The 22,499-nt window shown below is 41.4% G+C and overlaps 8 protein-coding genes across 9 annotated transcripts; 4 read left to right on the top strand and 4 right to left on the bottom strand.

Moving 5' to 3' along the window:
• Positions 1–248: 248 nt before the first annotated feature.
• LOC108076956 (short stature homeobox protein 2) lies at positions 249–5,622 on the bottom strand. 2 transcript variants are annotated; one of them, XM_070287298.1, is made up of 5 exons: positions 5,144–5,587; positions 3,130–3,464; positions 2,466–2,523; positions 623–930; positions 249–556 (listed from the first exon to the last, which is right to left on the bottom strand). In XM_070287298.1, exons 1-5 carry the CDS (start codon positions 5,565–5,567, stop codon positions 377–379), a joined length of 1,305 nt encoding a protein of 434 aa, XP_070143399.1. In that variant the 5' UTR covers positions 5,568–5,587; the 3' UTR covers positions 249–376. The 2 variants fall into 2 exon arrangements, with proteins under 2 accessions (XP_070143399.1, XP_070143400.1); XM_070287299.1 differs by lacking the exons at positions 249–556; positions 623–930 and adding an exon at positions 1,761–2,412 and having other exon boundaries at positions 5,144–5,622.
• A 909-nt stretch (positions 5,623–6,531) lies between these two features.
• CtsL4 (Cathepsin L4) lies at positions 6,532–8,332 on the bottom strand. The gene is made up of 5 exons (XM_017170045.3): positions 8,187–8,332; positions 7,978–8,130; positions 7,525–7,911; positions 7,237–7,397; positions 6,532–7,180 (listed from the first exon to the last, which is right to left on the bottom strand). Exons 1-5 carry the CDS (start codon positions 8,304–8,306, stop codon positions 6,985–6,987), a joined length of 1,017 nt encoding a protein of 338 aa, XP_017025534.1. The 5' UTR covers positions 8,307–8,332; the 3' UTR covers positions 6,532–6,984.
• Positions 8,333–8,988: 656 nt separating this feature from the next.
• Positions 8,989–10,209, top strand: ClpP (Caseinolytic protease proteolytic subunit). Its single transcript, XM_017170304.3, has 3 exons — positions 8,989–9,172; positions 9,224–9,652; positions 9,712–10,209. Exons 1-3 carry the CDS (start codon positions 9,131–9,133, stop codon positions 9,997–9,999), a joined length of 759 nt encoding a protein of 252 aa, XP_017025793.1. The 5' UTR covers positions 8,989–9,130; the 3' UTR covers positions 10,000–10,209.
• A 90-nt stretch (positions 10,210–10,299) lies between these two features.
• Positions 10,300–15,023, bottom strand: Cand1 (Cullin-associated and neddylation-dissociated 1). The gene is made up of 8 exons (XM_017170301.3): positions 14,605–15,023; positions 14,144–14,527; positions 13,789–14,078; positions 13,571–13,733; positions 12,157–13,515; positions 10,835–12,089; positions 10,630–10,776; positions 10,300–10,569 (listed from the first exon to the last, which is right to left on the bottom strand). The coding sequence occupies exons 1-8, from the start codon at positions 14,647–14,649 to the stop codon at positions 10,439–10,441; spliced, it is 3,774 nt and encodes a 1,257-aa protein (XP_017025790.1). The 5' UTR covers positions 14,650–15,023; the 3' UTR covers positions 10,300–10,438.
• An 83-nt stretch (positions 15,024–15,106) lies between these two features.
• Positions 15,107–16,250, top strand: pim (pimples). Its single transcript, XM_017170305.2, has 3 exons — positions 15,107–15,266; positions 15,330–15,683; positions 15,746–16,250. Exons 1-3 carry the CDS (start codon positions 15,227–15,229, stop codon positions 15,979–15,981), a joined length of 630 nt encoding a protein of 209 aa, XP_017025794.1. The 5' UTR covers positions 15,107–15,226; the 3' UTR covers positions 15,982–16,250.
• A 130-nt stretch (positions 16,251–16,380) lies between these two features.
• On the top strand, positions 16,381–18,271 carry lft (Limb expression 1 family member lowfat). Its single transcript, XM_017170302.3, has 4 exons — positions 16,381–16,493; positions 16,983–17,130; positions 17,194–17,551; positions 17,610–18,271. The coding sequence occupies exons 2-4, from the start codon at positions 17,058–17,060 to the stop codon at positions 17,986–17,988; spliced, it is 810 nt and encodes a 269-aa protein (XP_017025791.1). The 5' UTR covers positions 16,381–16,493; positions 16,983–17,057; the 3' UTR covers positions 17,989–18,271.
• A 56-nt stretch (positions 18,272–18,327) lies between these two features.
• Positions 18,328–20,424, bottom strand: LOC108076881 (uncharacterized). Its single transcript, XM_017169911.1, has 5 exons — positions 20,248–20,424; positions 19,894–20,196; positions 19,120–19,838; positions 18,690–19,052; positions 18,328–18,619 (listed from the first exon to the last, which is right to left on the bottom strand). The coding sequence occupies exons 1-5, from the start codon at positions 20,422–20,424 to the stop codon at positions 18,328–18,330; spliced, it is 1,854 nt and encodes a 617-aa protein (XP_017025400.1).
• Positions 20,425–21,211: 787 nt separating this feature from the next.
• LOC108077195 (uncharacterized) lies at positions 21,212–22,425 on the top strand. Its single transcript, XM_017170439.2, has one exon. The coding sequence runs from the start codon at positions 21,397–21,399 to the stop codon at positions 22,225–22,227; it is 831 nt and encodes a 276-aa protein (XP_017025928.1). The 5' UTR covers positions 21,212–21,396; the 3' UTR covers positions 22,228–22,425.
• Positions 22,426–22,499: the final 74 nt, after the last annotated feature.

Genomic DNA, 22,499 nt, shown 5'->3' on the forward strand with positions numbered 1-22,499 from the left:
CGCAAAATTGCAGGATTATAACGAAACTCACTGACTTGCTGATGAGCTAGGCTACGATATAAGTGCGGACCAAGTTGTATTATCTAGGAGTAAGGCAATGAGGAGGCTCCAGGACATTTGAATAGTATTCTTTAATATAAAACTAATTTCTTTTATTACTTTCCCGTCAAAACCAAAAGGCCTTCGAAAAAAACAGTTCTTTTATTTGTCGATATCGTGGTTTTCCTTTTAAATCAATCTTACTTGTAGCTTTAATTAAGTAAAGTGTTTTATTAAATAAATAAATGTGACTATCCCTTTTTAATAGTGACGATACATTATCATCAACTGAATGTACATAAATCTCTACATCTCTAAACGAAGCTGTGTGGGCTTACTAAAGAACCATGTCGGCCTGCAGTCCCAAGGATTCCGAGTGCTTTTTGGCCTTCATCCTGAGGTCTGCTATGCTCGAGCTCTTGCTGTGAGCAGCGGCAAAGGCGGCCAGATTTATGGAGTATTGTGGCACAGAAAAGAGCCCGGCTGGCACCGTTCCATTGGTTATCGCCGCCGCATACTGCAATATTTTTGTTTTTAGAGAAATTGTTTTACTTTCTGTTTATTTCCTGCTACTATTGTTTACCTGATGAGCTGCCACGGAAATAATCGCTGGATCGAAAGCTGAAAAAGCGGCCGCTGCAGCGACCGTGCTGGAAAACTGCTTAACAGCTGAACGCGATATCGCTGGAGTGCTGTGTGATGATGCATCTACGCTCGAAGCTTTCCCGGTAGTCGCACTACTAGATCCTTGCGAGCTTGCATTCGTCGCAATTGTGGGATGCTGTGACGGAACTGATGAGCTACGGAGTGCGGCCAGGCTGACGTAAGGCGCCACGCGACAGGGCTCCAAAGGCGTTGCAATTGGAGGACTACGGCTGCCCACCAAAAAGCCTTAAAAAAAAATATATTTTTGTGCATAGAAGAGAGAAAAAACGTAAGGTATATTTTGTGTATATTTTAATTTTTAAGCTTTGCAAGCTTCTGACTAAAATTATAATACCCTGCCAGGATGTAAATATACCTTATGGATCCACCAAATTACCCTGGTGCAAAGAAATATGTATTATGCATGTACTTAAACTCCGCATACTTTGTAGATTGGCAAATCGTTTTAAGATTCATTCAGTGACAAGTAATTGAATTCATTTTGTAATTTATTGCTCGAAAAACGCCCCTGACCCGGAGGCTGCGTCACTCAACCACAGGGACGTGTTACTCCTGAAAGGAAGCTCACATACAAATGGGTCTCCAGGGACCGGGGGCCAGGTTAACGTCTTGTTTATGGGTGGTTCACCGGCGGAAAAAGAGCCTGAGAATTGATATGAACCCATAAAACGCTGCCCATTCGTAGTCTGCTGTCTGTTGTGCTTTTTTTATGCCAAATTTCAATTTGATTACATTTCACGAAACTTTTTTTTATGCCTGTAATGTCCGGTCCCCAGTATTGAAATATGGCAACATTAGGCTGGGAAATTTGATAAATGTGATTAAATCTTTTAATCCAATTAAGTAACGCCTACAGGGCTCTTTGAGCGGATGTTGTGTTCGATTTAGTGTTTAGTAACTAAGCAGTACATTAAGCGGAAGCTTTTTTCAATTTATTGTTTAGTAACTAAAACAATACATTACAAAAAGTAGAGTTTAAAATGTGCTCTAAAATACAAAATAAAATAATTTGACTTCTAAATTGATTGTTTAATTTTTGCAAAGTTGTACACCCCTTCAAAGGCCTTAAAGTCCCCTGTGTTACATTTTAAATAAACATAAATAGACTTTAAAAATATCCGCCGTGCTTTAGCTCATCCGTAAAACCTTGCAATTTATTCAGTTTTGTTTGCTTTCCGAATTATAATCAATTCTCACAATCACATCTGCTCAGATTCAAATCCCTTTGGCAATATACATAATAAAAATGTTCTTTTTTTTAGCGCCAGCGCAACAGCAACACAAATCATTGCTAACTTCATCAAATTAAATATTCGAGCAATAAAATGGAGAATACAAAATGCTATTGAGTGAGCTTGGGAGTTGATGAATGGGATAAAGTCCTTGGAAACGAGGGTTGAAAGGCCGGGAGCCGGTTGAATTAATGAAGAGACATTTAAATGACTGTGAAAACCGTAACATATTGGCGCTCGTCGTCGAGTTGATAAGCCAGAAAATGAACGGTATTCCGGAATGTAAATGGTCTTGGCTGATTTTTGTGTACTTAACTAATTGCAATTTACACTTTAATTAAGCTTAATTGGCACAAAAACTTGGCTAGATTGGGCGCCCGGGTGGGTGATGATGATGAGGACAGCTTAATAAAGCTTGGAGTTTTGTTTCTTTTTTGGTTACAATATCCATGGGGTTTTATTTTGATATCAAACACTATGTATATTGATTAAGTTAAATAGTTAAATTTATTTTATATTTTGGCTCACCTTTGTGCATTTGGTTTTCATGCTTTCTGCACTTGGCTCTTCTATTTTGAAACCAAACCTGAAAGAATATTTTAAAATATATAATTGATTTGCTGCAAAATTCTTAAGCTTTCTGTTTCATTTTGATTTATATTCATAAACAATTTCTGTGCATGTTATGGGGCATTACATAAACTTTTATATTTGTATTTCACATTAATTACACTTGGGATGCATTTGGAAGTTGGAAATGCTCACTCCATGCTCCACAAAAAGCTAAGCAATTTATTACAGGCCATAAAAACAGTGACACTCCTGCTGTAAGTACATATTTCATGACCACATAGTGTCTATTGCTGGCACCCTGATTGAGCATTTAATCTTTAACCGGCATACCCCCCGATGCTAAAACAATTTTCTACTTGCTTCCTAGACTGCCGTGGGTGGGGCGTAAACCACTTAACACCCCATATATTTTTCACAGCGACGGTGGTTGAAAAATCAGGCCATGCTTTCACAAAACTTGGAACCCGGCAAGAATCTTTTGGGGAGACAATGCCCATGTCCTGTTGTCATTAGTACAAGTGTAATGAATATCAATTGAAAATCAATTTGTGCTCGCTCGCCCTCAGTGTCATGTCGCAATGTTCGAGTAAATTTATGACCGGTCCGCGCAAATAATTACCTGCACTCTGGCCTCGCTGAGGCCCAATCTCTGACTCAGTTCCTCTCGCATGAAGGCATCGGGATAGTGCGTCTCCTCGAAAAGCCGCTCCAGTTCGTTAAGCTGGTCCAGCGTGAAGTTGGTCCGCGATCGCCGCTGCTTGGTGTTCACCACCGATGATGAGTCCAGGTGCTCGCAGTGCTCCCTGAGTCTGGTTGCGAGCTCTGGGGAACAGCTCCTCTTCTCGGGAAGCTCTGGTTTATCAGGCGCCAACTTTGGCGTGTTGCTGTCATCCGTGGACTCGATTACATTCGCCGCTATTATCGCAGAAATTTTTGACTCTGAAATATCGGCGACTTTTTGAAAAGTAGATTTATTTATTTGTCGTTAGAACACATTTCCGGTTTGCAATACAAAATTCTTTCAAAGCCTAAATTGACTCGGATTTTTTTTTCTACGCTGGCATCATTGATATGGCAAATGGAGAGAAAAAGAGTCACCTAAGAGTTCTTAGTTAAAAAATAACCATAACTAAGACAAAAATCATTATTATACCCTTGCAGGGTATTATAATTTCAGTCAGAAGTTTGCAACGCAGTGAAGGAGACGTTTCCGACCCCATAAACCATATATATTCTTGATCAGCATTAACATGCGAATCTTTCTAGACATGTCCGGTAGAAATCGATTTTTTGGCCATTTTTGCGAAATTTGATAAGGGGTTACATCATTAAAATTAGAAAAAATAACCAAAAATTTCGATTTCTTGAAATTTTAAATTTGGTATGCAGTTTTTTTAAATTAATAAAAACTAACACAAAACTGCTTTCCGAATCGAAATGAATGCATTTTTGGCTTAGTTATGATATATTTTAATTGTTACCTGCAAGGGTATACAAACTTTGGCTGGCCAAAGTTAGCTTTCTTTCTTGTTTTTATTTTGAATTTGAAAAACAATGTGCATCTTGAGCTTTCAGAAAAATTAAATTCGGAAAAACTGGAGAAAAATCGATGTTTTTTTTCCTTTAAAATTAAATTAAAAGCAATAAAAAGTCTCATATTTTAGCCTTCGCTTGTAAATATATAAACTTGATGACCATTTTTGCAGGCATCCACCTCGGAATTGCTAAAGTGCTTGGGCATGTTCTTGCATTGCCGCTGCCAGAGGCTGAACAACTTTGATGCTGGCGACGCTATAATGTGGCTCAGAGCGGTTGATCGCAGTCTACTGCTCCAAGGATGGCAGGTAAAGTGGATTTAAGAGATTAAAGTGATTTTTGGAAGTACAAAAACCCAATTTAGACACATGGAACTAAGAATATTAACAAATAAAATTTACGTTTTTTTATTTTTGGGTTGGTTTTCGATTTTGGGCTCCGATTTAAATCATGTTTTTCATGAACGTCTTCGAAGATCTCTTCATTTAATCGGATATTTATTATAATATATATAATAAATATATAATATAAATTATAATACCCTGGAAGGGTGGGTATTATAATTTTAGTCAGAAGCTTGTAAAACAAAGAAGGAGTCATTTCCGACCCCATAGATTATATATGTTCTTGATCAGCATGAACAGGCGAGTCTTTTTAGCAAGGTTGTAAAGAAAAAAAATATTTTCATTTTTTTTCAAATTTTATAAGGGGTTACATCATTAAAATTGTCAAAAATTTTAATTTTAAATGAAGTATGCAGAAAACATAGAAAAGCTTTCCGAATTGAATTTGATGATTTTTTGACTTAGTTATTCTATTTTTAAACTTTGATTTCTCAAAAAAATAACATAAACAATTTGGGTAAATTTTTTATGCATTTTAAGCTAATCAGAAGTCAGAAGAACGAGTCATTTTCGACCTTATAAATCATATATATATATATATATTCTTGATCAGCAACGGCAATAAAAAAGAAAAAACCTTTTCCTTATATATTTTATATTCCAAGTATAGATATCCGAAGACTTCGATATTAGTAGACTCTTATTCCCGACGGGTCTGATTAAGTATTTAAAAGCTTTATTCTCTCATGTTACCTTCCGGCGGCGATTCCACTTCCAAATCATCTGATATTAGCCAGTTTTTGGGCTTTGGCTCTGACACTGCCACGGCTGCCACTGTCTTGCGAATATTGGGACTTGGGCTATATGTCTCCACACTCTCGACCTCTGGAAGTGATTCTTCCGTCGTCGGTTCCGGAACGGATGCGGCGGCGATAATTGTATTGCTCTCGGAGACGGATAAATCTGTGATGTCTATATCCACGGACTCGTCACCACTGGCACACGTATCGGCGTAACTGCCGCCGGAAGCGGAAATGGAATTTATGAATATGGCGTTTTTCACTTCCGTGTGTTTTTTAATTCGCGCGCCCGTCATCGAATTGAACAAGGCGTGGACACTGTTGTTAGTTAAGTTAAACTCAAATGATTTTGTAACAAACTGTGCCAACTGCTCCATGCTCTTTTGGTACTTAATTTAATTATTTTATTATTATTTTTTTTTTGCGCGCGTTCGAGCATAAGTTGCTGTAACGAAACTAAGTTGCCGACTATTTTATAGTCAACACCAATGGCATTCGGCGTGCCTAATCACTTCACTTTGGCTCTTTATTGCTGCGCATGTCATTCAAGGCTTAACCAAATCCTTCGATATTTCTTTGATTACTTTCGGCGAGAGAGTGAGCCAGAGGGGAAAGTCGTTTTTTCGGCGGCAAAAATAAGTACGAACCCTTCGAGGATGGGGACACCACAGACAAATTTAAATAGTTCAACTTATTGACTTTGCTCAATTAAAATTGTTATATTCCAGCTTTGCATACTCCGTATATGGATGGCGCATTCTCTCTCGCGGCGCCGCTGCTACCTTCAAAAAATCAACCCCCAAAAGCAGGAGCAGTTGTAAAGTTGAAGTGAAGTCCTGCCTACGGCGGTCCTTTAAATTGCTCTCATTGGTCTACAGAGGCGACGCGTCCCCGTAATTCCAAAGTGGTTGCACCGCTGAGAGCGATTCCACCTTACTTTCCTATTATTGGTTATATGGCCATTATAGAATACAATGTATCCATTAGGCGGGCGACGAAACGCATTATAATTTGCCATAAATGATTCAGTTTGTGGGAGGAGCGAACAGCGACCAGAGTTACCGATCAAGGGATTTTGGCTTTTATCACTTCATAAATACTTTTAAATTCGTTCGTGTGCTTTAGTTCGTATTTACCTCTCCAAAAAAGGGGGGAGTCCCATTTTATTGATTTTGGGGGCGGGCACAGTGCTGTGTAATAAAAGGGTTCCACTTGGCTTATTGCCACGCCTTTAAAACTCATTACATCAGCTCTTTTAATGACACTGTGCAACACAAAACATACATAACATTATACATAACATTTATTTTCTCAATATGGCAAAAAAAAAGGGCTGAGCTGTTTAATTTTTTTAGTGAAAACTCGAGTTGTGTAGCACAGTGTATTATCCAGACATTAATTCACTTTGTTACTCTTTATTTTTTCAGCAGTTAGCTCAGCCTTAACGAAGAGATTACGAATTGAGGACAGTATGTATCTATAAAGTGCGGATTAAAGACGTCTTTAAATTAAATTGAAATAAAGCAAGAAAGAAAGCTAATTTTAGAAATCTGCAATAATTATAACTTTGCAATATAACTAAGCTAAAAATTCATTAATATCGAATCAAAAATCGGCTATAACTAAGTCAGAAATTCAAGAAATTTTATGCGGAAAGCTTAATAGCCGTGATAGTTTTCTCTATGTTAACAAATATGAATACTAGTTTTAAAATTTTGTCGATTTTTTAGAATGTAACCCCTTAACAAACTTTGAAAATAAAAAAAGAAATTGAAATTATTTAAATTTAAGCTACTAAACTACTGCATATGCAGCATAGTTTGCAATTCCGCACATATTAACCCCTTTTCTAATCCGCATAAAACCCGATTCCCCCCAAAGTTCGCCCCACCAATTCTTCAAAATCCAATAATCCTTTCCAAAGCCTATAACCAGCATGGCATGATTAACAGAGGATGAAGAGCACGCTGCATCGTCGTATATGCCATCGCTGAAAATAAGTATAATAATAAATTTAAAATTAAAATGAACTAAAGTACTGATTACCTGTATAGTTGAAATGTCTTGGGAGTAGCATTAATTGATATGGCCACCGGTCCGATATGCGTAACTGCGGCTTGAATTGCCTGCTCATCTCGAGTAGGTAAAATGGCCCAAGAAGTAACATTGACGACCGATAAGTCATGAACAAACTGGCATTTTCCTTTCTGAAAAATTTTTAAATACAATTATTCCGTTCTGCTACAATTGCTCTAGTTGTTTTTTTAGCTTTAAAAATCTGATAAGGTTTTTTCCGATTTCGGTGAATTACATTAAGAAGGTTCCTAAAATTACCTTTGAAACGTATTTATAATCTTCGGCCCTCATTATCCCACCAGTGCTCTGCAAATACCTAAAAGTGTTTCGCAGAGACCCACCAACGCATCCTTGATTTCCATGTGACACACTGCAGTCCACGATTTGTTGCTGACTTAGGCTCAGGATTTTTCCGGTGCGCTTGAAAACCTGCCCCTCGATGCTCTCGGCAATGCTAAAAGCGTAGCAGGAACCGCAGGTCTGTTGATTGTGCGGCGGAGTCCGAAATCCCTTTTGCCGCCAATCCAAGCTTTCCGGCAAGTTGGTCATCAGGGGCGATCCAACTATTTCAGCGATGTTATCTGAACTGTCTTCTGTGTGACTCTTCAATAGTCGCAAATATCCTTTTAGATAACCGTCTGTGCTCTGGATACAAAAATCAGTGATAATTAAAGTGGCAAATCGTGTTATTTGAATGGAAATACCACCTACCATATCAGCAAAATTATTTGGCTTCAACCTAAAGCTTGTCTGGCCATCCTGATATTGTTGGTTGTGCTCTTCTATAACTTTGTAATTCTCTTCGAAGGCCTTGAAGCCTCTCATTTCGTCATAGTTGCGTAGATACTTTCTATTGTTATTATTCTACAAAATAAAGATATTTTCAGTTTTTCTATTTAGATATAACAGATTTCTCTCACTTTAAATATTTCGAATTCGCCTTTGTAATCGAAGGCAGTTGAGTTTCCGTTTTTTATTTCAGAAGCCACCAAATAATATTTTAAGCCCCATAAACAGCTAAGAGCTATAAGTTTCCACATAGCTGCCGGCGTTTCCGCAATGGCCAAAAAGAGTTGGTATAGTATAATGAATTGACAAACTAAGCAATTTTTTAACAAAGCAATAAAAGCAAAAAAAAAAAATGTATTATAGAGCTCAATTATGAAATTGCAACTGCTAAATACTCTATTTGGTTTACTTTAAGAATATTTTAAATTGTACTTTTCCATCTAATAATCTAGGCTTACAAATATAATATTAAAAAATGTTATATTTCTATTATATTATACAAGTTTATTATTTAAAAAGTTTGAAAAAAAAAATTAAGAAATTATAAAGAATTTTTGTTGTTCGTATTTTTCTTTGCACAATTAACAAAATAATAAGAATAAATTAATAAAATATCTAAGATTTAAAACTTTTAAAGATAAATTAAAGAAAAGCTTCAAAACGCCTCGGAATACTTAAAAATCCCCGTGGAACATTGGAATGGAATACACTGCTAATCCAAAAGCGATGATTTATACAATTAACCCAACAAAATATAAACTAATACATTTTCTTTTTAAAAATTATATTTATACCTAACAGGTAGTTACAGGTAGATTAAAAATAAAATAATTTGTTCATTATAAACTTAATTAGAGCATTTCTAAACTGAAAAACATATTCCAAAATAAATTGAGCTTTAACGACCTTCGTGATAAATGCCAAACACGATTCAACAGTGTTTCATTTTCATTCGTGTCAGTTGTGTCAGCTATGAATAAAAGTGTGTTGTTCTCTTAGCCTATACAAATCAGCTGTTTTGCATAACATAGCGAATCCGGTTGATTTGCGGTCAGAAGAAGAACAACCAAGGATCATGCTAAAAACTGTTGTAAGCCGGTTGTTACAAAATAATTCCGTAAGTTGAAACCTTGTTAGCAAAGCTCAGGCAATAAAGCACCCATTCCAGGCAACATGTATGGGCCGGACGAACTTGGTTCGCCGCAACATCAACCTGATTCCCATGGTAGTGGAGCAAACTGGGCGAGGTGAAAGGGCGTACGACATATTTTCACGTCTGCTAAAGGAGCGGATTATTTGCCTGATGGGCAACATTACCGATGATATCAGCTCCACCGTGGTGGCCCAGTTGCTGTTCCTGCAATCAGAGAATGTCAACAAGCCCATACATCTGTACATCAATTCCCCGGGCGGTGTTGTGACTGCTGGCTTAGCCATCTACGATACAATGCAGTACGTCAAGCCACCGATTGCTACGTGGTGCGTGGGCCAGGCCTGCTCAATGGGTTCCCTCTTGCTGGCGGCAGGTGCACCGGGTATGCGTTACTCGCTGCCAAATGCCCGGATTATGATACATCAGCCCTCGGGCGGCGCACAAGTAAGTTCACTTTGCTGCGGATTCAAGCGGAAAACAAAAAATGTTCTCTTTTATTCAAGGGTCAAGCAACAGACATTCTTATACATGCCGAGGAAATCATCAAAATTAAGCGGCAGCTAACCAAAATTTATGTAAAGCATGCGAATAACTCATACGATGAGATGTGTGCCCGAATGGAGCGTGACCACTTTATGACCCCCGAGGAGGCCAAGACCCTGGGGATAATCGATCACGTCCTCGAACATCCTCCGGAGACGGTTTCCGAAACAGGGCCAACAACGGATGATGGCATAGGTAAAGCCCTATCAGAAGACTCGGAAAAAAAGAGATCCAAGCAGGCGGCCTAGAATTTCCCTTTCAAATGTAAAATCCTAAATTCATCCTTACAATTTGATCATGTTTCGATTTTCAACTTGAATGTCGATAGCTTTCAAAAACGATAAGCCTAAAAAAAAAAAAATATATATATAAAATATTCAAAAATGTATAAAATTAATACAACGGAAAACGAAGATGATAAATAACAATTGGATTACTTTCCAATGCTTGTAACGAAACGATAAGCCGCTGTCCGTTTATATAATAGTCCCTGTATCTGATTCATATTTAAAAGATTATTTGCGTGCTCTGCTCTATAATAACACAGCTTTTCAAGTCGATCTGCATTTATTTCTTATTTAGAAAATCTAAAAGCTATATCAGAAAAGAGATACTTGTGTGTGTGCGTACAACACGCATCATATTCTTAATTAAGTAAAGGAATCTCGAGAGCCCAGGGTTTTACTTTTAGCTCTGATCCATTACAATAATATCTGCTGTACCGGTGATGGAATCCTTCTGAATATAATCGTAGATCTTGCTCAGCTCCGGGGTCTCTTTGATCGATTTGAGGAAATCCATTAGCTGCTGATTTTTGTCTATAAAACGAATTGTAGTTTGATATTTTTTCAATTATTTTACTTTTCCCCTTTACTTACTTGCTTTGGGTATTTGCGAAAGGGCTGACACAGCACGTAGGGCTGAACGCTTCAGCTCGTCCTGCTTTTCGTACTCTTGTTTCACAGAGTTTGCCTTCACCTTGTGAGTGCACGTATCACGTAGTTGCTGTATAAATTGATCGAGTCCTGAGGAGAAAAATCAAGTTATTACGAGTTCCAGTGCAAGCCAGAGTGTGTTACTCACTTAGGAGAACCTTGTCGGGACACAGGATGGCCAGACGTGCCGTCATCAGGTAGGTGAGCATCTTGATGTCGTAGTGGTCGCAGAGGCCAGCCTGCACATGGTCCAAGAACTGCATGACATCCACACGGTCCAAGCCCTGCTCGAGCAGTGTGTACATGCACTCAAATGCCGCTTTGCGTATGTCGAGGCCATCGTCAACGGTATGCTTGAAGGGGCCCATTTCCACCTCCCTGATCAGTTCGCTCTTCACCTTCGTCTCGGAGTAGAGCCATGGCAACAGAGTTGGCAGCAGATCACGCACCAAGCTCGGCTTGTTATGCACCGCCGAATTGAAGGCCACCAGTGCGACGCGTCGCACCTGCGGCTCCGGATCGCGTAGGGCGAACAGGAACTCGCCAATATTCTGCTTAAGCAGTACATCAATCGGCTGCGGTTGATCCGAGATGGTAAACTTCACAGAGGAGACGACAACGGTGCGCATGGTGGCGCTCTCCGAACGCAACGCCTGCTGCAGCTGCGGCAGCAACTCGTCCGGATTGACCAGCACTAGTTTGCCCAGACACTCGGCCACCACGTTGCGAGACCCCTCCTCCGAGCACTCGCAGTGCTTGAAAAGCTGCGTCCAAATCGATGGCACCGATGGCAACAACTGAGCCAGTCCGCTGGGCGATACCGAAAGCGAGGATATCACCTCCTTAAGAGAGTGCAGCAGCAAGTATTGACGCTTCGGCTGCACTTCAATCTCGTTGAGAATCAATGGCAGGTATGTCTGCAGGCTGCCCACAGAGACAGCGCCCAGGGCATGCGAGGCGGCCGCCTTAACATCCTCCGAGGTGGCTCCAAAGCACTCAATAATCGTCTGCGGCAGCACCTGGATGCTGCTTAGATCAAAGTGCCTGCCAATCTCGCCGATAGTTAGCAAACAGAATATAATCTCGGTGTCATTGCGCTTCTGCAGATCCGTTATCAGCTTGGTGGCCAATGGCGTGGCCACCTGGGGACACTGCTGTGTAAGGGCAGCAATACACTTTGCCGACGAATGATATGCCTGCTTGTGCAGCTGCTGCACCGCCTCACCACTGCCAGGTGCACCTGCAGAAGGTCCACCCGCGCTGCCCCTGAACAGAGCGCCATCCGTTCCGCCACCTAGAACGGGTGCCATTAGCTTCGATACCAGGGAATGGTAATCCAAGCCGGACAACTGGGTCTGCACCAGCGCCTGGAAGAGCTCCAGGGTGCAGTTCAATGCGGTTCCCTGTAAGGAAAAGGTTAGGTTTACGTATTAATATATTTTATAATATAAATTATTGTTTTTAACCCACCTGAAGCAACGGCGATCGAACCAATATAAGCACCGATCGCAGGAACTGCTCGTGTATGCCCACCAGCGCCTGCGGCTGTCGGCGCGCCACAGTGCTCAAAAGCGTCAGCGAATACTGAGCTACGTGCAAATCCGAGTCGGATATTAGTGGCGGAATCTCCACGATGGCTGTCTGCAGCAAATTCGGCTCGAAATTGCTCGAATAATTGATGACGATCTTGTTGATGAGGTCCAGCGAATGCAGCTTCAGGGAGCGATGGTTCTTGCGCAGAAATGTACCCAGGGCGGGCAGCACGTCGTTGAGGATCGGCGTTAAATCGATGCGCAGAGAAGAGGCGGCGATGAGGGTTAAAGCCTTGACACTGCTCAGTCTGGTCACCTCGTTCTTCAAACGCTCCATAAAGATGGGCAGGCAAACGGCCAGCTCGCTCTGCAGCATATCGCCCATGTTGGCAATGATCTGGCCCATGCAGGCAATAGCGCGCTCCTTAACCTCTTGATCGACGTCCGTCACCTTGAGTTTTTGCAGGGTGCACGAGTAAACCGGACCCACAAAAGACGGTGCATCAAAGTCGGACTTTCCAGCACTCGTCTCCAGCGGACGAATCACCTTAACCAGTTGCTGCAGCACCAGAAGCGCCTCAGTGGCTATCTTATAGAAGGGATCAAACACTGATGTCACCACAAGGGGCACCAGCGATGGTATGTGCGGATGAAAGACATGTGGCGGATGACCCTGCAGCAAGGAGTACAGAAATCCCAGAGATTCGATCTTCATGTTGCTCGTGGAGCTCTTGTCATTCAGCGAATAGCTTATCCCGGGCACTATGCTCTCCAAGTAGGGGCCCAGGGCGCCGGGCAGCGAATTCAAGAGCTCTCGCAGCAGGAGGAAACAATCCTGGCGCGTCTTCATCGACTTCTCGCGCATCAGCGGCTGTATGGCCTTTACAATCAGCGGCAGCTGCTCAATTAAGAGCGACGTCGGCCCCGACACCTGCTCCATTGAGTCCGGATCGTTGGCCACATCATCGCTCAGCCGCGTGTTCTTCAGCAGAGCAACATAGGCGTGGAAGATGTCAGATTTTACATTCTCCTCGCGCTCCTTGAAGCGAGCAATCAAGGCAGGGCTCAGGCTCCGGTAGAAGTCTTCGATGAGCTCCTGGCGCGTGGAGATTAACACCTCCAAGCACTTGGCAGCAGCGCGTCGCACTTTCCAGCTCATGTCATCGTCGTCACTATACTCCTCGCTGTCCACATACTCATCGTCCTCGGTGTCCATGGCATTGCCAGCATCGCCATCGTCGGTCTCGTAGTTGTAGTTCGGGTCATAGGTGATGTACTTCAGGCACAGCTCAAGGATCTAAGAGATGCCCAATGAGTACTAACGCTTTTGTAATTGCAATTTTAGAGCTTACCATGGGAATGTGAGGATTTATGGCATCGGGGCAGCGCATAACGAAAGCCTCACAGGCCTGCAGGCAAAACTCGCGCAGTTCGTCGTCATCTCGCTGGCTGTACTGACTCAGCAGAAGCATCGAACGATCAATGTGGTTGCACAGCCGATGGCCAGCCTGTCGACTAAGAGGAAGAGGTGTAAACGAATTGCGCGAATAGCTAATGCCTGGTTCCTTACCATATGGATGCCAGGCACTGGATGTATGTGCGAATGGCACCCGGATTCGGTGGATTCTCTAGGCCATCCAGCAGGTGATCGATGACGCCGTTATAGGCATTGCTATTGGCTTGGATAAGCAGAAACGACAGAGCCACAATCGTGCGCTTGCGCACAGCCTGTCGGGAGGAGGCCAGTTGGGGCATCAAAGCCTTCAGAATGGTGCTGTGGAAGGGCACAAGAAACTCGCCAAAGCGGGAAAGCAGGTCAGCCAGTATGTCCAGTGACTCCAGCTTGACGGAGACGTCTTCCTACAAAGAGGAAAAGGAGGTAAGCAAAGGCCAAAGGCCATAAACAAAAGGAGGCACGAACGCACCTTCTCGATGGCTGTGCTCAGCTTGCCGGTGATCCTCTGGCAGACATTGGGGGCCAGCGAATTGGAGGATTGCGGCAGCTCCGCAATTACTGTCTTCAAGCCGATACTCGATATGTCGCGCAGCTGCTCTGTGTTTGACATCATGTTGGCGCACAGCGAATCAACAATGGTCTCTACCTGGATCTCCTTCACCTTGTTGACCAGCGGACCGAGGCACTTCACTGCCAGATTCTGCACCTCGCCGTTCTTGTCCTCCAGCAGCTTCAATACCATTCTCACCACTTTTTTCTCGGACTCATCGTCCAGTATAATGCTGTCCTTTTGCAGTTCCGTCATTAAATCATTGGTCGCCATGAAACGAAAGTCCTTGTCCGTCGACGTCATCTGGAGCAGCCAAGGAAGCAGCCATTGGCTCCATCACATTTCATGATATTTGCGAGCGATAAAAATTCTATACATACTTTTTCCAGCAAATTTGCAATTTGATGGTACTGATGGGACGCCATGGCCACGTCTTTGTATCGTTTCTTCAGTTAAAGTTGAATGATTAGCAAATGGTGGAATATGTATTTGATAGTTTCACTATTTAATATCCGTGGAAAACTTGAATGTCCACTGCAATTTTTCCGGCAGAAAATCTCCAAGCTTTATATTCACTCAACAAATTTTTTTTTAAATAGAGATGGAACTGAGGCGATATATTTAATATTCCACCAATCGAACAGATGTCAAGTCGCAATAAAAGGGGCGTGACTATCGCTCGCACCGGTTTAGAGTTCCGCTAATTCGGCCTGTCTGATATATATATTCTGACCAAGTGCATGCAGAGGATTTACTTAATAATACAAATATTTGTATTGTAAAAGAAAATGTGTTGTTTTTTCTTAATCGAATTGCACCATATGACGAAAATTTGGAAGTGTTTCACATTCCATCGTTTCTAATTTGAGGCAAATTGACAGCACAACGAGTTGACATTTGCGCTTCTCACATCTCTAAAATTGTGCCGCTCGTTTTTCATTGTACAATTCAGTAGGCATATCAAATTAATATTTTTACCATTGACAAGCATTATACATAAAGATGGATCAAATCATAAACAAGGAGAATGCTGGCGTTTATTGTAAGTTACTGCAGCACAGCTCTACTGAACATAATAACCAAGTAATGACCTTGAACATTCCAGTGCCTTCCAATCCTATGAAAAATGGAGTCCCTCTTGGCAGTACAGCGTTAAAACAAACTGTAAAAAAGAGTGTGCTGGGAAAACTGGACAATGTAATGCATCTAACGCCAGGAATTACCCCATTTAAAAGCAGCAATGCTGTTAAACTTGAGGGAAGTATTGCCAAGCTATCGATTCAAAAGGCTGCCAAGCAAATGCCTGCAAATCTAGGTAGGGATCGAGAGGAGGTTAATGTCAAATCGTCCAGCTGTTTTTTGGGTTCTTACATGGTGAGGCGCGACGCGATCCAGCCCATCAATTTATTCAACTACACGGACTTTCCGACTGAGCGATGTGCAAAACAATGCAGCAAACGTAAGCAGCGATATAAGGTGTTAATTGCAATAATAAAGCCTTGTACCGTTTTTCAATTCCAGCAATTACTGAAACCTGGCTGGAAAAGCAGTGTGATTTTGATGATTTGTGCGAAAGAATTCTACATGACATGCACACCCTGGAGGAAGATTGGAACAATGAAGAGATACCACAGTTAGGCAACGATTTCGATGAAAATCCACCTTTATATAATTTAGATAGTGTTGAAAACGAGGAATGTGAATCGTTCTTTGATCTTCCCCTGCCGAGTTTCGTCAATGTTGACATTCTATTTTAGATAACTTGAAATTTTTATGTTTTAGAATTTGTATGTATTTAAGGATAATATTTGTGGCTAGTGACGTGAGTAAACTCTAGTAGTAATTAATATGTCATATATGTTCTTAGTTTTAACCATTAATAAAAAGTTATGAATAATATTTAGTAATATATTCTACAGTATACAAGTAAATTAAATTTTCCTATTAATATTTCTTATCATAAGTGGTAAATATCAATATTATATTCCCCTTGTTAATAAAATAATTATAATATGGCGATTTCTTATGAATTTGTTTATAATTACTTTATATATTGATAATGTATCAACTGGCCTTTTTCAAGCTATATTCGTTTCCGGCAGCCAACAAGTTGGCAGCACTGGAACACAGTAATGTATCTAGTTTTTTTTACATCTCTGCAGCAGAAAGGTTTTTCGTCTCGGCTCGTATGTGACCTTAACTGCGCTGGTGCCCCAAAAGTCTAAAATAAAAGTGAAAAGTTGACCCTATTAAACTTACCAATCACAATGTAAATGCAGGTTTACTAATACAATTCAATTAAACTAATTAAAAATTGTACTTGCTTAAACCCCTCTGTGAATGCATGCAAATTGAATATGTATTTTATCTGTTGCTTTGTTCAAATTGTGCAGTATATAGTACAAAAGAAAGCTAAACCCGAGAATTTGATATATTCCGCAAGATGTAATCAAAAGACTTAGGCAACAAACTCACGTCGAAAGACATGTATATGATGTTGCGATGTACATATGTTTAAAGACGTGGCAATGGCAGTGTCACCAGTGCAACAATACAAATGTGGGATATGTACATATGTAAACATATGCTATGTAATCCGTTTCCTCTCTAAAGAAAATTCACTGTTAATGTGCAGTTATGTACATAGAATGTACACGCTACTTATGTACATACATATATGGATATTTGAAAAGTCGTCTGCAAAATACATATGTATGTACATATGTAATACAAGTATCAAATTACTCGTTTTTTGCAGAAACTTATTGACATGCGGTATTAGTTATGCAAAAATACCTTTCTTTGCTCATCTGAATAAGGAATAATCGAGACAATGGTTTATCCCGAAGAACCATTTTGGGTTCTACCAACGGTCACTGGATTTTACGAGGACAGAGATTATAGAGGTAAACCTAGCATGTAAAACTATAAAGCCCACATATGTTCACATATGTATGTATGTATTTCAGTGAATGTGGTAGAAGCCCTACAAGAGTTTTGGCAGATGAAGCAATCTCGCGGAGCTGAACTAAAAAACGGAGCTCTTGTTATTTACGAATCGATCCCAGCCAATAGCCAGCCATACATTTGTTTCGTAACTCTGCCAGGAGGTAGTTGCTTTGGTAGCTTTCAGAACTGTCCAACAAAAGCGGAAGCCAGACGCAGTTCGGCCAAGATTGCTCTGATGAACTCGGTATTCAATGAACACCCTTCACGTCGAATTAGTGACGAATTTATACAGAAAGCAGTACAGGATGCCCGGACTTCGTTCAAAGGAACAACATCCCAGGTCAACGAGGGCACGGAATCTGGAATCGGCGCCTTCCGGTGAGTGGTCGTCGTCTGCGGTAATAACTTATTAAACTAACTCTGCTGTTTCGTCTAGATTCATGCTGGAAGCAAATAAGGGTAGAACAATGCTTGAGTTCCAAGAACTTATGACTGTCTTCCAATTGCTTCACTGGAATGGATCCCTCAAGGCAATGCGCGAACGTCATTGCTCCAGACAGGAAGTGGTGGCTCACTATTCCAACCGCAGTCTTGATGACGAGATGCGCTCACAAATGGCGTTGGACTGGATTGCCAGGGAACACGACAGTCCCGGCGTTATTCGCCGCGAATTGGTGCTGGCCGAGAGAGAGCTGGAAACCTTTCGCATGGCTGGACGAGAGCTGCGTTTTCCGAAGGAAAAGAAGGACATACTTATGATAGCTCATAACCAACTGGGCGGTAGTGCCCTCAGTTCGGCTTCCATTGATGATTGATCAAAAATCAAAAAATATTTCAAATATGCGTTTACAAACTTTTTAGATAAATCATATAACTTCACTTTGAGTAATGATCAATATTTATTTAATTGGCATACCATATGATCTCCATGATGAAAAACAAGCGGAATTTTTATTTGAAAAAATATTACTCTTCCCACACAAACACTTCCAAATTATAACAAATTAATATTTAAAATCGTTAAAAAATGTGATTTTTATATCATCTGCTACAAAAATAAGACTAAATCCAATAAAAATAATTTTATTATTTAAACAACGCTTGAGTTTATTTTATTTGATATTTTTTACTTTCTTTTCTCTTTACCAACGACTTTAAATTGTGGGTAACTCGATCTTCTGACTGAAGTCGTAGGTAATGAGCTTGGGAGCCACGTAGCCACCGTGTCCCTTGCTGCCCTTGTAGTAGACTCCAACTCCGGAGAGAGGGAACGGAGGCTCCGAGACAACTTCTTGGATGTCAATTAGAGGCACAGTAGTCTGCGCGGCATCCTCTTCAAGGCCCGAGTTTGTAAACTCCACATACTGGTCGTTGTCGCTGGGATAAGGCTCCGAGGATGTGAAGGTTTCTGAGGATACCTTGGAGTTTTCTAGGGCCACTTTTCTCCTTAAGAAATTACGGGTTAAATACACAATATAAATATTATTCCTGTTGTTTATACAAGTAGCATTAGTACCTGGCCTTCTCGTTGTTCGCTGACGACCAGTAAGTCTGCTCAGTGAGCTGGCCGCTCTTAAAGTCAAACCCAGTGAACTGTGCCTCCAGATTAAGATGACCTCCAACCACTTGGAATCGCAAGCCAGTCACCAGGAAGTCGTTGTCATCCTTGACCTCAACTAGATTGATGGATCGATTTTCGTAGCTCAGCGCGTGGTAGTCTACGTCCTGCCTAACGTCCTTATCTGAGATGCTGTAAGAGTCCAGGGGCTTCCATTGGAGAGTGGTCCCGTTGATGACTCCATGTGTCAGGAGCTCGCCCTCCTGGATTTGAAGGTGGAAGATGCGATTGTGCTTTATGAATCGCAGTCCAGTGACGACTCTGAAAGGATAAGCTTCCGAATAATGAGAAACAGTGAGTAGCGGTGACCATTATAGAGCAAACTCACCTGTTCCGTCCTATATCGGCGGTCGCTGGTCGCAGGTTGAAGTAGCGATCCGACTGGGGCCCCTCCTCATCGCACAGGCAGAAACAGTAGTTGCACTTGACAAACCAGCTAACCCAGCTTTTAGCTCTGTCCATTCCCCTGCTACACGCTTTAGCTCTTCCAAGGTGGCGTCCCCCTCCGCCCTCAATGAATTCGTACCGCCTGTGAGAGTTCTCCGCCGACTGGCACACTTTCAGGTCAGACTCCACAAACTGGCAGTTGTACAGGCCACCCCGGCACCTCGGCTGCTTGGAGCAGAACTCGTCCCCGTGGCAACCCTTATCGTTTCTCGTGGATTGGTAGTAGGCGCAATCATGTCGACATGTCTCCTCCGCACTGAGATCCACCTCGTTCTCTATGTAGCCCTGCAGGAGGCGGGTGACCTCGTCGTAGGTGACTCCGGCCTTGGGCCTTTGGGGATTGCAACGCCAAACGGTTTGATCAGCACCGCTCATTTGGTCCTTGATCAGCATTCGAGTGCGGTTCATCCTGCGCTTGAAGCCCTCCCGCACCATTTCCTGCTGCACGGTGAACTCGGTCCTGCCGAATTGTCCGAGAAGTAGCCAGGACCACTCTAGCATAACAAGAGACTTTAGTTCGGTGAGGGCGATGTCCACATATAGCAAGTACAGATGTTGTTGGTAGGACTGTGGCGTCCTGCAAGTCCTATTCGGATATTTCTACAACCATAACCAAATGTATTAATTGGAGTTGGTTCCAACTTATATTACATACCTGATAGCCTTCTGCCACGGATTTCAGTAGATTCCTCCCTCCGAAGGGAAAGTCCTCTCTTCCGAAGAAGGAAGCATGCAACTTTTCCATCGTATTCTCGTTGCGTTCATTGGAAATAGTGCCTTCAGCAAAACGAATTAGGGTATGATTTTCAAACCTGGCCGTTTCATATTCTCCTATATACTTGTATAGGTGGTCAATCCATCCTATGTCTTTATAAATATCATCAAACTCCGAGCTAAAGCTCAATTTGTAATCCATAAAGCCGTCAGATCCAACGGCGAATGCCGCAATATGGCGATTCTATCGGAGGGTTTATATAATTTTATTTTTACTAATAAAACCAGGACTCACCTTGGACCTGTTCAGTCGATTCAGGTCATCAATCTGCCTGACAATGGCTTCCAAACGCTTATCCGTTTGAGTCAGCTTAAAGATCGGTTCTTCTAACCCTTCCCACCAGGCTGTGGAGGAGAATACATACTGACATGCTAAGACAGAGACCAGAAAAACGCAAAGTTTTCTCTTCATGGCAACGAAATCAAAGCTTCTGCTCTGTTCCAATGCTAAAAACTCACTGAACAAAATTTGGTTTTTTGCGCTGACTTTTCAGTAAAGCTGCGACCTTATCAGTGTTTTCGATTAAGAGCCGCAGGCTTCATTTCTCCGAATTGATGTCTTTATTAAACAACACTTAGTGCCAAAATCAAACTACCTTTATATTCAATGTAGCGATAAGAAAAGCCCCAAAAATTCGAAGAATCTAAGAATTTATGATTGCAAGAAGCTTTTATGTTTTAAATACAAGTTTTTTAATTAGTTTATAAATTATTTATAATTCAAATTGGAGATTTTTCAAAGAATTTGATTCGGTAAATCACACGAAAAACTTTCTCCTTATCCTAATAGTATCGTTACTATTTAAAAATAAGAATCAATTTCGGTATTCTCTAAGGACCACTGGACCGATTTCATTCGGCATTTGTATAGCCTTGCAGGGTGTTATAATTTTAGTTGTAAGTTCTGATAAAAATGTATATCTGTAATTTCAACACTAAATATTTGTACTGAAAGATATAATTAAAGGTAATATTACTTTGTTTATACGATTCAAAAATAATGTTGTTATTGAAAGTTAAATATTTATCCAAATATATAAATATGGCAATCTTAAAAAAATAGATTATAATAAATAATTAAGTAAACTCAGTCTGTTTATACTTAATTTAAATTAATTAAATATTATCCCAGCACACCATTATAACAGTTTCACATTTTCTCATCGTTCCAAATAAATTAAATTGACGGCGCCTTCCCATCCCTAGAAATTGGAGTGGCCGTGGCGTCACCTTTACTGTTTGTCAGCCCTACACATAAACACATACAAAAAATAAGAAAAACGAAGAAAAAGAGTGCTTTGAGACTCTCAAAACAACAGAAATCGTAAAGAAAACACATCAGCCGAGAAGAATAAGTCCGAGATATACGGATTTTGTGCACAAAATGGCCTCAGAAGAGCTGCCAGCTGACCTGGACAAGTTGAAAATAACACAGACTCATCCTCTCCTAAAGACTACTACTGTGGAGAGGAACCCATTTTACGATGCAGAGAATGGATTTGATCCATTGGATAACCCTGAGTCCACATCAAGTGACAAACACCGTTGGAAATGCAGGCCCAGGCGTCGATCCGAAAGTTGCCTGCAGGACTGCAAGCAGGACGAGTCCTTTGTTCCAGCCGATTCGTTTGATATAATAAATCCCTCGAGCTGCTCCCACGGTGTGCAGAAGCATTCGCAAAAACGAAAGAACATATTTCGTCAGCCGATGCTACGATCCTTGTACGGCTGCGAGCACGGCAAGTGTGTGGTTCGCAGCGGCAGGATGTTCGTCCCGAGACCCAGAGAGGACACCAGTGAACAATCGCAGGCGAGCGATGATTTAAGCCTGCCAAACACGAGTGGCACATGCACTTTCCGTGACTGTGTGATTGGCGAATGCAATGCCATGCTCGACGAATCGAAGAGGAGCCCCTTGGCCAACAGTTGGCACTTGTCGAGGAACTGCAGTTCGTCAAAGGCCAGTCCAGAGGCTGCAGCAGGAGGACCCCTTCAGAGCCAAAAGAGTGATGCTGCCTTCGCCGTCTCAGCTGCCGCAAGATCTTTGTCAGCCGTCTCGCTAATGGGAGCGACATGCTCGCAACAGGCCAGCTACAATTCCACGAATCCCGGCAACTGCGATGATGTTACCATTGGAGAGCTGGCCAGCTATTTCGACACCATCGTGCATATTCCAAAAAAGATGTCCACAATGGCCGAGATGATGTACATATAAAAATATATATCGAATATCGTAGCAAGTTCTTATCCCTATTCTCTGATTCTAAATTTAAGTTCTATGTTATATGTGAATCTAATTACACAGTTTTCGGGCTCTCTGTAACCTCAGTTGAGTTAACTAAATATATTTATATGTATAATATGTACATAGTCATTGGTATATTCTGCAAAATACAGCATTTCAAAACCCAAATTTTAATGTCTTCGGGGTGTTATTTATAAAATGAAGGAATGATAGGAAGATCTTCCCCAATTCCCAGTCCACTT

The sequence above is a fragment of the Drosophila kikkawai genome, chromosome 2L (genome assembly GCF_030179895.1).
Source record: "Drosophila kikkawai strain 14028-0561.14 chromosome 2L, DkikHiC1v2, whole genome shotgun sequence".
NCBI classification, from domain to species: domain Eukaryota; kingdom Metazoa; phylum Arthropoda; class Insecta; order Diptera; family Drosophilidae; genus Drosophila; species Drosophila kikkawai.